This window comes from Rhincodon typus, unplaced genomic scaffold, assembly GCF_021869965.1.
Source record: "Rhincodon typus isolate 14 unplaced genomic scaffold, sRhiTyp1.1 hic_rhity00000096, whole genome shotgun sequence".
NCBI lineage: Eukaryota > Metazoa > Chordata > Chondrichthyes > Orectolobiformes > Rhincodontidae > Rhincodon > Rhincodon typus.
Genome location: NW_025965734.1, coordinates 25,458 through 43,504, shown reverse-complemented (window position 1 = coordinate 43,504; position 18,047 = coordinate 25,458). Strand labels below are relative to the sequence as shown.

At 46.3% G+C, this 18,047-nt stretch overlaps 1 protein-coding gene across 1 annotated transcript in view; it reads right to left on the bottom strand.

Annotated features, from left to right (window-relative positions):
• LOC109924648 (tonsoku-like protein) overlaps positions 1–17,037 on the bottom strand; it is a 38,847-nt gene extending 21,810 nt beyond the window's left edge. The window contains exons 1-11 of the mRNA XM_048621192.1: positions 17,022–17,037; positions 16,464–16,559; positions 15,508–15,650; positions 14,872–15,055; positions 13,355–13,484; positions 12,192–12,363; positions 9,182–9,296; positions 5,543–5,694; positions 4,154–4,306; positions 3,133–3,258; positions 423–609 (exon numbers count right to left, since the gene is read on the bottom strand). Coding sequence (XP_048477149.1) covers positions 423–609; positions 3,133–3,258; positions 4,154–4,306; positions 5,543–5,694; positions 9,182–9,296; positions 12,192–12,363; positions 13,355–13,484; positions 14,872–15,055; positions 15,508–15,650; positions 16,464–16,559; positions 17,022–17,037 — 1,474 coding nt within the window. The remainder of the gene's footprint in view (positions 1–422; positions 610–3,132; positions 3,259–4,153; positions 4,307–5,542; positions 5,695–9,181; positions 9,297–12,191; positions 12,364–13,354; positions 13,485–14,871; positions 15,056–15,507; positions 15,651–16,463; positions 16,560–17,021) is intronic.
• Between the last annotated feature and the right edge of the window lie 1,010 nt (positions 17,038–18,047).

Here is an 18,047-nt window from a genome sequence, read left to right as displayed (position 1 = left end):
AGGGCCGAAGGGCCTGTACTGCGCTGTAATGTTCTATGTTCTATGTTTATTGAATTCAAATTTCACCATCTGCTACAGTGAAATTCAAACCCACGTCCCTAGAACATGAGCCTGGAATTGTGGATTACTAATAAAACAAGGAAGTGTGGATGCTGCAGATCTGAAACAGAATCAGAGATTGCTGGAGAAATTCAGCAGGCCTGGCAACACCTGTGGGAAGAAAGTAGAGTTATTGTTTTGAATCCAGTAACTCTTCATCAGAACTCTGCTTTCTCACAGATGCTGCCAGATCTGTCGAGTTTCTCCAGCAATTTGGTTTTGTTGTGAATGACCAGTCCAGCAACGTTACCACCTCCCTCCCCAGGGAAGACACTACAGAATTCTTGTAGCAGCTTATCAGTTATTAGCACTGTGGCACGTACCGCTGTCAGAGAGCTCCAGTTCACTATCTTCCAGCGGCTCACTGTTCTCCATTTCCTCTGTATCACTGTCATCCCCACTCTCACTGCCCTGGGCCTGAGATAGGTCTTCAAACTGGGCCAGAGTGACACTGGCCTCGGGATGCCCCATTCTCTGCTGTGCCAAGTGAAGAAGCTTCAGTGATCGCAACTGCAGGAAAGAAGTCAGCACGGTGAATCCTGGCCTGATAGCGCCCCGAGCATGGGGACTGACGGCATGCACAACAAATTCTCACGTACACACGGAGAGTGTTGGAGTAGATAAGAACGCAGGAGGAGCTGGTGGTATAGTGGCAATATCACTGGGCTTGCAATCCAGAGGCCCAAGCTAATGCTGTGGATGTATGGGCTCGAATCCCACCAACTGGTCAAGTGTAAAAGCTAGTCTCAGTAATGGTGAAACCACTGGCAATTGCAGTAAAAACCCTTCTGGTTCATCAAGGAAGAGAAACTGCCATCCTTACCAGCTGTGCCCTACATGTGACTCCAGACCGATAATAATGTAGTCAGCTCTTAACTACCCTCTGAAATGGCCAAGCAAGATACATTTGTATCAACCGCCAAGAATCCCAGTGAAATGAAAACAGACAGTCTGCAGCATCGACTTAAGGCACCAGAATCAACAAATCCTGGAATTCCCTCCCTCAGGGCATTGTGGGTTTGCCTAGGAATGGGGACTGCAGCGGTTCAAGAAGGCAGCTTACCACCACCTTCTCAAGGGGCAACTAGGGACTGGCAATAAATGCTGGGCCCAGCCAGCAACGCCCACATCCCATAAGTAAAATGAAAAAGAACCACCAGCTGTTAAAGTAATCCTCTATCAGTTGCAGAAATCAGACCTTGGTGAAGACAGTGAGAGATAACAAGGTGTAGAGCTGGAGGAACACAGCAGGTCAGGCAGCATCAGAGGAGCAGGAAAGCTGACGTTTCAGGTCTGAAGAAGGGTCCAGACCTGAAACGTCAACTTTCCTGCTCCTCTGATGCTGCTTGGCCTGCGTTCATCCAGCTCTACAGCTTGTTATCTCAGATTCTCCAGCATCGGCAGTTCCTACTATCTCTATTGGTGAAGAGAGTGATGCTTAACAAGCTGTACTCATCAGGACATATGCAAGAAAGCCAAATTTCAGAGTAACTGTTTATACTATGGGAGAAAAAAGGGCTCTGACTGGTTGGCAAATTGACTCTAATTGATAAGAAACTTATCAGTCATGATTGAATGGTGGAGCAGACTCGATGGGCTGAATGGCATAATTTCTGCTCCTATGCCTTATGATATGTCCCTACCTCTAGGCCAGGAAGCCTGGATTCAAGTCCTACCAGTTACAGAGGTGTGTAATAACATCTGTAAACAGGTTGATTAGAAAATATTTATTTTCCATCATTAAACAAGAGAATAAAAAGAGCAGCTACAAAGCTAAACAGTGCACATGCTGGAAACCAGAAACAAAACCAGAGAATGCCTGAGAAACTCGGCAGGTCTGGCAGTTTCTGTGGAGAGAGGAAGCAGTGTTAACGCTTCAGCACCTATTGCTGGAGTAAAGAGCATTCCCTCGGTTAGTAATCTCTGATAATGTGACTGCCCTTTCCAGACAATGATACAGGTTAAGGACCTTACATTAAGCTGTGGGCCATGACTGTGGCTGGGGAGCTCGGTCACTAAGGCTGAGAGCAACCAATTGATTCTCATTGGAGTGGATTGTCAAGGAACACTAAGCCATAGCCATCACCCAGCATCTGACTGGATGGACAGAACAGGCCAGATGGCTGAATGGCCTCCCCTCTCTTTGTGTTCCTGTGACTAGCTTTAGGGACAGTGGGAATTGGTTGAGTGGGGAAACAGAGGGGAGAATAAAGATAGGGAAAATAACCAGGATCCCAAAGGAAAGAAATAATTGTTGGGTGGATGGGAACAGACAGCCCTTAGCTGGGTTAGGAATTAAAGTCAGATTTATCAACCCAGCCTCACAAATGAAAACTAATCCCAGTGTAAATCCCATTTCTGAAGAAGGGTCTAGGCCCAAAATGTCAGCCTTCCTGCTCCTCTAATGCTGCTTGGCCTGCTGTGTTCATCCAGCTCTACACCTTGTTATTCCAGTGTAAAATGAAGCAAGTTGTGGGAGATACTGCTTAAGATTAAACCCAGGTGCAGGGAGGTCACATTGAGTCCTGGCTGGGTAAGTTGTAGTGACCAGTTCTACAATACTGCTGCCAAAAAGACCATAAGCAATAGAGGAGGCCATTCAGCCGCTTGAGCTTGCTCTGCTATCCTGTCAGACCATGGTGGAACTCTTAGCTCACATCCAGCTTGCCCAGAACTACTGCTATAACCTTCAATAACCTTGGTGCCCAGAAATTTATCAACTTCAGTCTTGGATAAACTCAATGACTGAGCTCCCAAAAACCTCTGGGGAGAGAACTTCAAAGAAATTCCTTCTCATCTCACTCCAAAAACATTGGTCTCTTCTTCTGGAGCTTTATCCAGTTTCAGAGTCTTCAGCCAGGGGACACACAGCTTCTCCCCACCTACCCTGCCAACCTCACGATGAGCCACTCGTGTTAGGGTTGACGTGTGTCAGGTAGGGAGGGAGGAAAGACAATAGGGTTGGAGGTTTCTTCTCCCCATCCTGAAGAGGAACAGCCCCCAGCCAGTCCAACAGCCCACACTGGGAGTTACCTGCAGTCGGGGTAGCTCAGCCTGCTCAGCAATCTGCAGTGCATTCCGGTAACATTTCTCCAACTCGCTGAAGGATTCTCCACCTTCTTCTTTAGCCAATGCCATGTTTAGCCAGGTCTCACATTCCTACAACAAACACAGACATTTACAATGCTAGCATCCCCCTGCTTCATGAAGGAGAATGAAGGTTCTCCCCAGCCCCAATGTCACCTCTTCACTAACTGCACTGGGGTCACTCTGTCTAAGGGGAAGCAGCATCATGGACTCGTAAACAATCACACACACAAACGATGTGAACTGAACTGGATAAATAAAAACCAAAAGAACTGCGGATGCTGTAAATCAGGAGCAAAAACAGAAGTTGCTGGAAAAGCTCAGCAGGTCTGGCAGCATCTGTGAAGGAAAAAACAGAGTTAACGTTTCGGGCCTGGTGACAGGTCACCGTTAACTATTTTTTTTCTTCACAGATGCTGCCAGATCTGCTGAGCTTTTCCAGCAACTTCTGTTTTTGAACTGGATAAATTACTTGAAAGGCTCTGGGGAAGGAGTGGGACTAATTGCAGATGTGAATTTAAGATGCTACTTAAAAGTGACCTCAGACCAAACTTTAAGTCATCTGATCTAACGTCCTCATACAGCACAATGTCAAACAAGTTCCCCTCCAAGCCACTCACCATCCTGACTTGGAAATATATCACTGCTCCTTCACTGTCACTAGGTCAAAATCCTAGAATTCTCTCCCCCTGCCCCGGAGGGCAACGTGGGTCTACCTACAGCAGGTGGACTGCAGCAGTTCAAGAAGGCAGCTCATCCCCACCTTCTCAAGGGCAACTGGGGACGGGTATTAATTGCTGGCTGAGCCAGTGGCATCCATATCATACAAACAAATGTGCTTTATAATGCTGATCAAGCACTATGGCATGTTATTTTGTTAAGAACGCATGGATGTAAATACAAATTGTTAATGATCACTGTCAGGTAAACAAGACCAGAACGAACCTTGCACAGCCTGTGATCTCACCTCCTTAGGATTTCCCTTGCGCAGTGCCAGTTCAGCTTCATAATATTTGACTGACTGACTGTAATCCTTCAGGTCAGCGAAGGTGGTTGCCAGTGAGACATGAATGACAGCCAGCTCCCGATCAGGCCTCCTCAACAATTTGGCATGTTTCAGCTGGGAAAAAGGGGAAGCAGAGAGTGGAGGGGTGGGTGGGGAGTGATGGGGGAATTGGCCAGAGGGAAGAGAGAGCGAGAGAGTGAACATGAGAATCCCAGAACACACTGTCCTTTTGAACTGGAAACCCACACTACCCCCCATGTTCCCTCACCTCCGCACCTGGAGATCACAGTATTAGTCCCCAGTCCACCCAGGGGGGAAAAGTGTGGGCTCTAGGACATACCCACCCTGGCACCAGCCAAGCTCCATGAAAAAAACTGATACATTTCACACCCAAAGGCCACTAAGTCAATGATCGTTTTTAAGTATACACATTGTCATGCCATTGAGAAATGCAGCAGCGAATGGGGCTTCACAGCAGGATCCCAGATATACAAGCAAAATAAATGATGATATGTTCAAATGTTGCTAATTCAGAATGAACAAGGGGGTCAATAGTTTGAGACAACCATAGTTCACCACCTCACATTACAGAGACCTGATTGATTATTGGACTCAACACTGCAGCGCTCCCTCAGCACAGACTCTCTGTCATCACTAGTAGCAGTGTGGAACTAAATTCACCCAAGGCTCAATGGACAGCACCTTCCAAATCCATGACCACTAGAAGGACAAGGACAGCAAACATATGGGAACACCACCCCCTGCAAGTTCCCCTCCAAGCCACTCACCACCCTGACTTGGAAATATAATCGCCGTTCCTTCACTGTGACTGGGTCAAAATCCTGGAATTCCCTCCCTCAGGGCATTGTGGGTCAACCCACAGCAGGAGGACTGCAGCAGCTCAAGGCAGCTCACCACCACCTTCTCAAGGGGCAACTAGGGATGGGCAATAAATGCTGGGCCCAGCCAGCGATGTCAAAAATTGTTGTAAAGAAAAAAAAAAGAATTAAAATCTATATTATGACAGGTATCAGTCTTTTAATTCCTAATTCTTTTTCTACTCGTCGTATTTTTCTTTTTAAAAGGCCAAAATTGATTCGGTATCTATTCCATTCTGCAATTAAAGTAATCTAACAACTGGATAAATAGACAAAAGGCTGGGTGTCTGCGACTGACTCAATAGCTGCCACAGCTAGCACAGATATGATGGGCTGAATGGCTGCTTTCTGTAGTTTTAACGATCTGAATGTTTTGGATGTAGAGGACCAGTAGAGGCTTAGCTTGCAGTGAAAGTGTGTGTGGACCCTGTTGGGTGTCAGGGAGCAGGTTTTGTACCCAGGACCCAGTTACCTGCATCTCGTAGTAGTCGATGGCCTTGCGGTAGGATCCCACCTTACAGCAGAGATCCCCAAGCTGTTCACACAGACCCAATAACTCTTGCTGCTGTTGCTCCTTGTCTGCCAGTTCAGATAAAGCTTCTTCCAATCGGCAGCCTTTCACAGCTGGGGAGGAGGAGTGCATTGGTAAAGAACACACACAGGCATTGCTCATGAAAGCAATGACACAGCAACTGTGAGCACTCAGACAGAAACTGGTTTACTCCCCCCCACCCCACTCCCTTATTGTGGAGGGATGAAGGAAAGACAAAGCTGGAGACTGAGGAGCACATGCACAACACAGTGAGACCAAAATGGAAATGTAGCAGCCAGTTTGTGTGCAGCAAGTTTCAACAAACAGCTCCGTGAGAGATGACCACTTTATCTGTTGCCGAGATTGTGTTCCAAGAGATTACCTCCCTAAGGGTCAACCCACAGCACGTGGACTGCAGTGGTTCAAGAAGGCAGCTCACCCCCACCTTCTCAAGGGGCAATTAGGGACGGGCAACAAATGCTGGGCCCAGGCAGTGATGCCCACATCCCACGAGTGAATAAACAAAAGATTTCTTTATCCCTAACCCTGGAGTGATCAAAGACTAAATCATTAAAAATGTGCATGGTTCAATTTGCGATAAAATCTCATGATCATATGACACCAACGCCTGGCCAGCAGCATCATCCCTCCTCGTTTAACGAAGGAAGATTTAGATTTCTCTGACAGGTTTCACCTCTGGCTCTGAAGTGTTTTGAGAGCTCCTAAGTAGTATTTTGGGGGTGTAATGATTGGCTACTGTTTTCCTACATTGCAACGATGTACACACACCAAGATGCCATATTAATAATGGCCAGGTCACCTCTTTTACCAGTGTTGGCTGAGATGTAGTGTTCCTGGGTACCGGGAAGCACCCCTTCACCTCCCGTTCTATTTCAAATAGTGGCCATGGGATGTTTTATGTGAGGGGACAGATCAGGCTTTGGCTGAAAGATAGCCCATTCAGACAGTACAGCATCCCCCTTCAGTATCACCCAGGAATCTCAGGCTCCATTATGGGTTTGAAGTGAGCTCACACCATTAACCTGCTGACTCACAGGAATAGAAGTAGGCCATTCAGCCTCTCGAGCCTGTTCCGCCATTCAATGTGCTTCCTAACATCTCTCCTGAATGCCCCGGCCCTAATTCTCAGACTATGTTCCCCAGTCCCTCCAGAATCCCCAATCAGTGGAAATAGTTTATCTTGATCCACCCTGACTTTTCCTGTTAATATCTTGGAAACTTCGATCAGATCACCCCTTAACATTATAAATTTAGAGAAAACAGGCCTAATTTCTCCTCATAACTTAATCCCCCGAGGTCCAGGTATCATTGTTTCAAATCTACATTGTAATCCCTCAGTTCACAACATCTCTGATTGGTCTGTACACTGTACACTGACTGGTGTCTCATAATGCGCTGTCTCTCAGGGAGATATCTGTACACTGATTGGTCTCTGATACAGTCTGCTCCGTTATGGTACGTAGTGTCATTTCCGGTTCTGTTCTGTATGGGTTTGTATATAGGGTCCAATTCTATACCTGGTCTGGTCTACATGTGTCTCCAGACCCACAGCAATGTGGTTGACTCTTAACTGCCCTCTGGGCAATTAGGGATGGGCAATAAATGTTGCCGAGCCAGCGATGCCCTCATCCCATGAATGAATAAAGAATATGTTTGTTGATTGCATTACGGATGGAGAATCATGCCTCTAGGAATTCCCGTGCATGCTACTATGGTTACCTTGTCCCAGTTAAACTGATGGCCTTCATTGTCTGAGTTTACTGATGTTAAGGACAGTTTGTCGTGTCGTTTTCGCAGTGATTAAATTCACAAGGGAAGAAGAAAACAACAATCAACTTCTGTTTCTGGACATCAGGGTTGAATGTATGACCAACAGGGAGTTCCAAACCTCAGTTTACAGAAAAGCAACTCACACTGATCAAATCCTCAACTTCCACTGCAACCACCCCAACGCCCACAAACAAAGCTGCATTATTAGGGCACTATTTAAATGGATCATGACACATTGCAACACCCTGGGACTACACAGGAAAGAGGAAGAGCACCTATACAAAATCCTCGCCATAAATGGATATCCCCGCAACTTCATCCACAGATGCCTACAAAACAGACAACAACAAGAGGACACAATATGACCTAACACACTGGCCACACTGTCCCACATCAAGACCATATCGGAACTGGCAACAAGACTCCCAAGACCACTAGGAATAATGGTGGCCCACAAGCCCACAGCCACTCTACGACAAACACTTACAAGGATTAAAGACCCCGTTCCCACAACATGCAGAACCAACATGGTTTACAAAATACCATGCACTGACTGCCACAAACATTACATCGGACAGACAGGGAGGAAACTAGTTATCAGAATACGCAAACATCAGCTAGCAGCAAAACGGCACGCAGACAATGAAGACCATCAGTTTAACTGGGACAAGGTAACCATAAGTAGCACAAGCCAATCATACACATGCTCGGAAATTCCTAGAGGCATGATTCTCCACCCATACTTCAATAAACAAACACAGAATTGGACCCCATACACAAACCCAAACAGATCAAAACCGGAAATGAAAGTACTCACCATAACGGACCAGACAGTATAAATTCCAAGCAGAGTGGAATAACATCGCTTCGTCGGAGGCTTCACTGATGATGTCACCTAACATGGTGACGAAACGTCTGAACGAGAACAAGCCAGCTCGGTAAGCAAATAAAGGTCTTAAGGGATATGGGACCTGGGTTTGATACCAGCCTCGGGCTATTTTGTGTGCAGAGTTTGCATGTTTTCCCAGAATCTGCATGGGTTTCCTCTGGGTGCTCCGGTTTCCTCCCACAGTCCAAAGACGTACAGACTGGGTGGGCTGGCCGTACTAAATTGCCCATAGTGTCCAGGGTATGTGCAAGCTAGGTGATTAGCCATGGGAAATGCAGGGTTATGGGGATAGGGCAGGGGGGTGGGTCTGGGTGGGATGCTCTTCGGAGAGTCAGTGCAGACTTGATGGGCCAAATGGCCTCCTTCCGCACTGTAGGGATTTTATAATTCTATGACAGAGTAGACATGGAGAGGTTGGTTCCCCTCATGAGAGTGTCTAGGATCAGAGGGCACCATCTCAGAGTAAGGGGCCCAACATTTCAGACAGAGATAAGGAGGAATTTCTTCTCTCAGAGGGTAATGAATCTGTGGAATTCTTTATTGCTGAGGGCTGTCAAGGTTGGGTTGATAAGCATATTCAAGGCTGAGATAGACGGGTTGTCAATTAGTCAGGGAATCAAGAGTTACAGGGCAAACGCAGGAAAGTGGGGTTGACAATTATCAGGTCAGCCACGATCTCATTGAATGGTGGAGCAGACTTGATGGGCTGAATGGTCTACTGCTTCTAGATTGTATGGTTTTATCTGTTGGAGACACTCAGATGGTGAGGCAGCATCTGCAAACCGCGGTATTCATTGTTCTAATCCGAGGAGTTTTCACCAGGAGGTCAGTCAGATGCTTTTCCACAAAGACCTTTCCCATTTCCTCGAGCCCACTGGGCTGCTCTGGGAGATACTCACCGTTTTTGAGGTTCCTCCTGACTGCGTCTCGCTCTGCCTGCTGCTGGGATCCCAGTGTAAACGCCTTCTTCAGGGAACGCTTTGCAGCCACAAAGTCTCCGAGGTTCAGGAAGACCTGGGAGGCACAGTGTGGGGGTTAACACTCACAAACACGTATTCAGCACCTGCATAGCACTGAATCTCGCAGAGACAGATATCCATCGGAGCAGGTCAGTGCACTCACTGATGACACGTACGAATGAAGAGACCCTTCAGCCTGACACTCCAAACCCAATTGCCTGGCTCTAATTTGAAGATTATGCCCTGGTCTGCAACTCTCCTTTGACCAGAGGACATAGAGAGAAACTATCTACCCTTTCAAATGCTTTGATCAAATTACGGAATTCTCCAATCTTTTATACATGAGGAAGACAATGTATGATGCCTGAAATATATTGTAAAACATAATCAAAATCTTTTAGTCTAGCAGTTGTGAAAAGCTTCCGCTCTGGAGTCTGCTCACAAGGCAATTTGTACTTAAGTCGATGCAAGGAACATGCAGGACAAAGGCACCGTACATAAATACAGGCAATGTTCATGTATCGGGGGTCTTTAAAATTACACCCCTGTACAGGGTCGCTTTCATAAATACGAGTGTTCAAAAATTAGACTTTCTTAAATCAGGGACCCCTGTACTAGTAGCAAGGTTAAGTATCAACCTGTGCCAGAGTGTCTTCCAGCATAAGGCAGTGGTGGTGGTGACTTTGTGGTAATGTCACTGGACTAGAATCCCAGGCTAATGGTTTGGGGACATGGGTTCAAATCCTACCATGATGGACGGTGAAACTTGAATTTGTTAAAAAGTCTGGAGTTAAAAGCTAGTGCAAGTTAATTGTGCACTGTCAACTGTTGTAAAAAACCCACCTGGCTCACTAATGCCATTTAGGGAAGGAAACAGCCATCCCTACCTGGTCTGGCCTACATGTGACTCCAGACCCACAGCAATGTGGTTGCCTCTCAATGGCCTAGCATGCCAGGCTATTAGGGACAGGCAACAAGTGCCAGTGACACCCACATCCCATGAAAGAATAAAGAAAACCAATGAGAAGGTGGAACAAATTGATCTGGTGGCAGCCCCACGCCAAGGCGAGTGATTGCAGGTCAAACCATTTTACACTGCAAGGCTAATGGAGGACGAGGGTGTGGCTGATGAGGACTGGACAGGCCAGCTCACTGTGCTCTATGATCTACTGGTCAGGAAAAAGGCTGCTACCATCATCTTCTTTAAAATGTAGGAAACTCCAGGGCCCACTTAGTCTCACAAGGTGGAGCAAAACCACTTCCTGCTCTAAAGAGAAGAGTTTTTTGTACTTTACAAGATGTAGTTTATCAACTATTTTCAGATTACGTTGATAGAACAGACACTATTACAAACAAGCCCAGGTTGTCCTACTTTTCCTCATCAAACCATAATAATAAGACCTAGGAGTGGGAGTAAGCCATTCCGCCCATCGAATCTGCTCCACCATTAAAACAACCTGTTCATTCGCGGTATCAATCAGTAAATGTCCTCTGAACTGCCACCAATGGAGTGACATCCTTCTTTAAATAAGGAGACCAAGACTGCACACAGTATTTGAGATGAGGTCTCACCAATACCCCGTATAACTGAAGCGTAACATCCGTAACGTTCCAATTCCTCTCATAATAAAAGGACAGTATTCCATTCACCTGAATTACTTCTGTTACCTGCAAACTAACTGTTTGTGACTCCCACACTAGAATCCCTCTACACCTTGAAAGTCTGCTGACATTCTCCGTTTCAGTAATACCCTGCCTTTACATTCTTCTCTTTAAAGTGAACAATTTCACATTTTCCCGTGTTATACTCATCCGCCCACTCAATCTCAGTGAAACCTTATGTCTTGTTCACAACATACTTTCCTAACTACCTTTGTGTCATCTGTAAATGTAGCTATATCCAACTCATTGATGTAAATTATAAACAACTGTGGTTCCAGCACAGACCCAACTCATTACATCCTGCCAACCAGAAAATTACTCATTTATGCATTTTCTTGGTTTTGTTTTTCCAGGCAGCTAATCTATCAATGCCAATGTTTCCCCAACACCAGGAGCTCTCATTTTACACCCGTAACCATTTATGTGGCACCTTGTCAAAGGCCCCTGGAAATCCAAGTACAGTACACCCACAGGCTCCTCTTTATAGAGACATAAAGTAATTCAGCATGGAAACAGGCCCTTCAGCCCAAACTGGTCCATGCTGACCATGGTGCCCACTCAGTTAGTTCCAATTGCCTGCATTTGGTCCATATCCCTCCAAACCCTTCCCATCCATGTAAATATCCAAATGTTTTTTAAATGTTGCTATTGTACCTGCCTCAACCACTTTCTCTGCCAGCCCATTCCATGTACTCACCAGTCTCTGTTGCCCTCAAATCCTTTTTAAATCTTTCCCTTCTCATCTTAAACCTACGCCCTCTAGTTTTCAATTCCCCATCCCTTGGGAAAAGACTGTATGCATTCATCCTATCTATCCTCCTCATGATTTTATACACCTCAATAAGGTCACCCTCTCATTCTCCTACATTCCAAGGAATAAAGTCCTACCCTGGCCAACCTCTCCCTATAACTCAGGCCTAGTAGTCCAGTTAACAGACAACGCTGTTGGAGAGAGATTGGAGTCAGATCTTTGCTGGATAAGGACAGATTTCCAAAAGGATATTAGCAAACTTGTTGGGTTTTCATAAATCCAACAGCTTTACAGTGACTTTTACTGTACTCGGCCTTTTGTTTCATTACGATTTGGACCAAGTTTAATTCTGAAAGATGTTCCCTCACTCACTCCATTCCCAACCATCTGCGTTGTGCTGCCGGGACAGTAGTGTGCACACTCTCCATCTCACACCCTTCCTCCACCCAGCTTTTCCTTCTGCTGAGGCATTCATTCATTCAGCTGCTCAATGCTGAAGCACCTGCACTTGGTGCTGCACTTCCCTCTCTCACTCACCTGCCCGATGCTGCTAAAGCACTCGCTCTCCATAAACTTTTCATTCATTTTCTTGGCACACTCCTTGGCAGCTTCCAGACAGCGGACAGACTTGGAGTGTTGGCCATTGCGCCAGTGGATACTGCCCAGGTTGAAATTAGCTCGGTATAGATCCTCGTACAGATGGTTCTGCCTGACGGGGGAAAGAGTGTGAGATATCATCAATGAAAGTCACTTCGAGGGGGCCAGGGAAACAGCGTGACCGTAACTCCATCTCCCTCGTGAGCAGAGTTACAACCTGCTGGAAATCACTACAACTCTGGGCTCGACATTCTAGGAGGGATACTGAGGTTGAAGTGAGGGGACAGCAGAGATTCACTTGAATAGAGAAAAGCTATTGGGTTCAAGAAAAACAGAAAGGCTCGAAAAGTGAGACTTCATAGAAAACAGTGCAGCCAAGGTTCACTCAAATGGTTCCAGGGCTGAGGAGCTTCAGGAATTATGTGCTCAGTGTCTCTATTTAAAACGCATGTATTCTACAGACATTTTAACTGTCTTATCTAAGGGCCCGCTACATTTCCCTCAAAATATTAAATGAAGGATAAAACCGCCTTATGTTACCAGACCATAGGGCAGAGAGCGAGCGAGAGAGGTGGGGGGAACCGGTGGTAGTTTAAGCTTAGGGTCACCATGCCTCAGGCAAGGTGAGGAGAGTCCTTCTCAGTAACCCCAGCCAGCACGAGAACTGAACTCACGCTGTTGGCTTCACTGCATCACAAACCAGCCATCCAGCCAACTGAGCTAATACCATTCACACGATTCTGCCTCTCCATCAGGTTTTGTCCAAATTGTGTCATTTCATACTTATCCATTCAAGTGTATCTGCCAATTTCAGTCAGTCCTTCTGTCCAGCAACACAGTAAATAACATCACTGTCAAACTTCAAGCTCGTGCTCCCTATTGCCAAGTACAGAGTCTGTGTTTAAGCAGGAAAGCAGCAATTGCTGTATTGAATCCTGGGATATCTCACAGCACACTTCCCTCAACAGGAAAACTATTTGTTCACCACTAAGCTATCCAATCTATCCCTTAGCGAATCAAATACCCAACTTAACACCTCCTCCTTTATCATTTACTTCTACTTTCCAAATTAGACAGCACCCTAGCCCACAGGCAGTACGTACTCAGCGATGAAGACGCTCTTGCAGATGTAGTGGTTGCATTTATCCGCCTCTTTCAGGTTGTCGTAGAGGAAGCCCAGGTTCAGGTAGAGTCTGGCTCGCATCTCACTCAACTCGTGGCGGGAAGCCTTACCTGGGAGGTAGGAAAAACAGACAGATTCCACCAACAAGCTACTGCGGAGGGGGAATGAAGCAAGGTGACAACTGATAATAGGATGGGTGTTGAGAAGTGGAGGAAGCGAGAGACCTTGGAGGGCACATTCACAGGCCCCTAAAGGTGACAAGACAGGTAGATAAGGTGGCACAGGATACTATCCCTCATTGGGTGAAGTATTGAACACAAAAGCCAGGACGTGATGCCCGAACCAAATGCTCTCATTGGGTTAAAGCTGGAGTTCTGTGCTCAGTTCTGGTCAATGCATTACAGGGAGGTCATAATTGCTCTGGAGAGAGTACAGAGGAGATTCACAAGGATAAAAATACTGAAGATCCTGGAGTTCTGAAACAAACACAGAGAATGCTACAGAAACTCAACAGCTCTGGCAGTACATGTGGCGAGAGAAACAGAGTTAACGTTTTTAAGTTTGGGGTATAACTCCTCTACAGAACTTCAGCTAATTCACCAGATGTACAGCAATGTGCCAGGGCTTGAAAACTTCAGGTCAGAGGAAAGATTGTACAGGTTCAGGCTGTTAGAACAGAGGAACCTGACAGGTGACAATGGAGGTGTACAAAACAATATGGGGTTTGGATAGAGTGAACAGGGAAAACAGGTATCCCCTAGTGGAGAGGCACAGATTTAAGGTGGCAGGCAGAAAGATTAGAGGGACAAGAGGAAAACCTTCTCATCCAGAATGAGAGGTAGAGTTTCTGGAATTTGCTGCCCAGTTTGGTGGTTGAGGTATAAACTTTCAATTCATTTAAAAAGAACCAGGGGCTGTACCTGAAGCACTGTAACCTGTGAGGGTATGGACCAGCTGCTGCCAATGGGATAGGAGCGAGGCCTTTCAGGCTGCTCCAAAAAAAAAAAACATTTACAAATTTTCCACAAAATTTTTTTTGGGAATCCATTACCAACCTGCTTTTCCCAAACCATCTGCATACTGAAGACCCCACAATTATTGTAATAATAAAGATTTCCGCTGCCCAGTGGCAAACGTCCACTGAAAGGACATCCGTGAAGCAGATTGTTGTTAAAAAAAAAATCGATAATAGTTACATTACTCACATTTACTGATATGACTTTCTATCCTAGATTTACGAATTGAATTTCATATCCACCAGCTGCTGTGGTTGGATTTAAGCCCATGATCCCAGAGCATCAGCCTGAGGGTCTCTGGACTGTTAGTGCACTACAATGTACAGCCACCTCCTCTCTCCCCACAATGGAAAGGGTTTTGGGATATCCGCTGGTGGTGGTAGGCACTTTGGAAATCAGAGCCTGTCTGTGTTGAAACATACACACAGTGCATGGGAGTGAGCAGCAACAGGTCGATACCTACCGCCCATTCCATCCCTACCTTCCAGCCTCTCATCCACAATGGCCAGGCTTTTCCTAAATGCATTCTCTGCCTCCTTCAGCGACTCACGCGACTGGTCCGTTTCATAGATGTACAGATACGTTCGACCAATGGTAGCCCAGGCTCGCTGCTCCTCGATGTCGTTGCTGACTGACCGGGCCAGTTCAAGGTGTCTGCGCTGATGCTGCAGGATGGCAAATGGAGGCTTGGCATTTATTGTTAAAGAAAACAAGTATAAAAGTAGGAAGGAGTTGCTGCAATTGTACAAGGCATTAGCGGGACTGCATTGGGAGTACTGTGAACAGTTTTGGTCCCTTTACTTGAGGACGGAGGTAGTTATACTGGAGATATTTCAGAGGAGGGTCACTAGATTGATTCCAGAGATGAGGGGTTTGTCTTCTGAAGAGAGACTGAGCTGTTTGGGTCTATTCTCTCTGGAGTCTAGAAGAACAAGAGGGGATTTAATGAGGTCTATAAGACAATAAAGGGGATTGACGTGGAGAGGATGTTTCCTCATGTGGGGCAGTGAGAGACTGATCTGTGGTGGTGTGGGCTACTTTCAGACAATACGATGCTGAGAGCAGGGCTAAAGCACCAGGCACAGCAACACGCTGTACAAGGGCCCCTGTTCCTTACCTTCAGGGCACCTGCGTAGTTCCCAATCTCAGCCAGGCATTCTCCAATCTTCCTGTTAGCAATCGCACGGCCTATCACATCACTGAGCGCCTCTGACAACTGCAGCTCCTGCTGGTGCTCTCTGATAGCCTCCTCAAACTCACCTGGTGGGGGCGGGGGGGAAGGGGGAATTGTTGGGAGAGGGAGCAGGGGGGCAACAGCAGGATGGGGCAGAGAGGGGATGGGGGAGGCAGGGGCAGAGAGGCGGTCAACAAGACAGGAACGATGAATTAATTCAGTGAATAAACACAATAATTAAAACATTTTAAAACCTTTCATTGATTAAACATTGTAGAATCCATAGTCCACGGAGAAAGAGCTGGGTGGATAAACCCTGTACTGATGGTCTCTACTCCACACACAGACTGTGCAGTCACACGGCAGCACCAGCGTGCTGTTAGGCACAGAACCTGAGAGACACAGGTTCAATGTCTACATTCCCAATCTCTCCAGAGACTGTACCCACACCCCCGCACAAAAAAAAAATCACTGGGCAACAGAGGAGTATACTGCCCGAGGCCTTCAATCTTAAGAAACACTAAAGTGCTGGAGAAACTCAGCAGGTCTGGCAGAATCTGCCTGTTTTTTTTTGGTGAAGGGGGGGGGGGGGGGGTGGGGGGCGAGGGGAAGACAGAGAGACAGAATATTGCAACCAACATGCATCACTTTGTCTCTCTTTCCCCACCGGCTCTGCTGAAAATCTCCAGCACTAACTGTTTTTATTTCAGATCTCCAGTATTTGCACTTCTGTTTTTATTCTGCGTTAAAATTCAGGTTTAGGAGTGTGCTGACTTCGGGACTTATGTGAAATCTGCAGTGGGGGGTAGGGAGAGAGGGGAACGGACAGTTACAGAGTAAACCCTCAGAATCCACAAACCACGGAGGCAGCAAATCCGCCTGCACTCAGCAGAACTTACCATGTCTTGCCAGGACTTCTCCAAGCCTGTTACAGAGATTCGCCTGCTCTCTCAGGTCATTGTTTTTCTGAGCTTTTAACTTGGCTTTCTCAAGATCTGCAAACATTGAAGAATCATGAATGATCAGGTCATTTTAAAAACAGCATTTAAGACACAGGAGTCAGGGAGGGAGATTCAGTCCTGCGTCTCTAATCATTAGCCCTTCATCTCCATCCAAAATCACCTCTGTCCAGGGTTCATCCCTCTGTAAGAAACTGAATAACACAAATTGATGAACACTCCACTGTCCTCACTAGTCTCAAATCAGAGAAAAGACCATCTCCAATCATTTCTTGCATCACTGACCATCCTTCCACAAGACTTCTTGCATCTTCAACCTAGGAAAAAGAAACTCTCTGTCCAGTTCACTGCTCTCTGAAATAGCCAAACAAGACACTCTGTTACACTAATTCACTTACCAAAATATTCAAATAAGATACAAAACCAGATGAATCAACCTCAGCACCAGAAACAACAAAGGCACAACCAGTTTTGTCAACCTAGGAAAGTCCTCCTCACCAACATCTGGGGGCATGTGTCAAAATAAGGAGAGCGCACCACAACTGCTAGGGCATGACCATCTCCAGCAAGTTTGAGTCTAACTATCATCCCTTAACATTCAATCACTGAATCCCCCACTATCAACAGCCTGGAGTTTACCAGAAACTGAAATGGACTCACCACATAAACACAGTGGCTACAAGAGCAGGCCAGAAGCTGGGAATACTGTGGCGAGTAACTCACCTCCTGACTCCTCAAAGTCTGTCCACCATCTACAAGGCACAAGTCAGGAGTGTGATGGAATACTCTCCACTTGCCTGGATGGGTGCAGCCCCAACAACACTCAAGAAGCTTGACACAATCCAGGACAAAGCAGCCGCTTGATTGGCGCTACATCCACAAACATCCACTCCCTCCATCACCGATGCTCAGTAGCAGCAGTGTGTACTGTCTACAAGATGCACTGCAGAAATTCACCACAGATTCTCAGACAGCACCTTCCAAACCCATGACCACTTCTACCTGGAAGGACAGGGGCTGCAGATACATGGGAACACCACCACCTGCAAGTTCCCCTCCAAGTCACTTCCTATCCTGACTTGGAAATATATCGACGCTCCTTCATTGTTGCTGGGTCAGCATCCTGGAATGCCTTCCTTAGCAGCATTCTGGGTGTCTACAGAGGACTACAGCAGTTTGAGAAGGCAACACACCACCACACCTTCAACATTTTTCCCAAAAAGTAAATGACAAAACACACAATCTTTGGACTGACTGTCCCCTTTCTCCATTTGCTCCTCAGATCCCTAGATTCCGTGAGACCTGAAAGATTAGTCAACCTAGCCGTAAATACGTTTAGCGATGGAGTATATAAAATTCTCCAGGATAAAGAATTCCAAATCTTCACAAACATTTGAGTGACAAAATGTTGGCCCAGACATACTGTTACAGAAGAATTTCTACATAAAATTTGACTACTCTGCCCAGTCACCCTATCCTAATGCGAGACTAAAAATCTCAATCACATCACATCACATCACATCA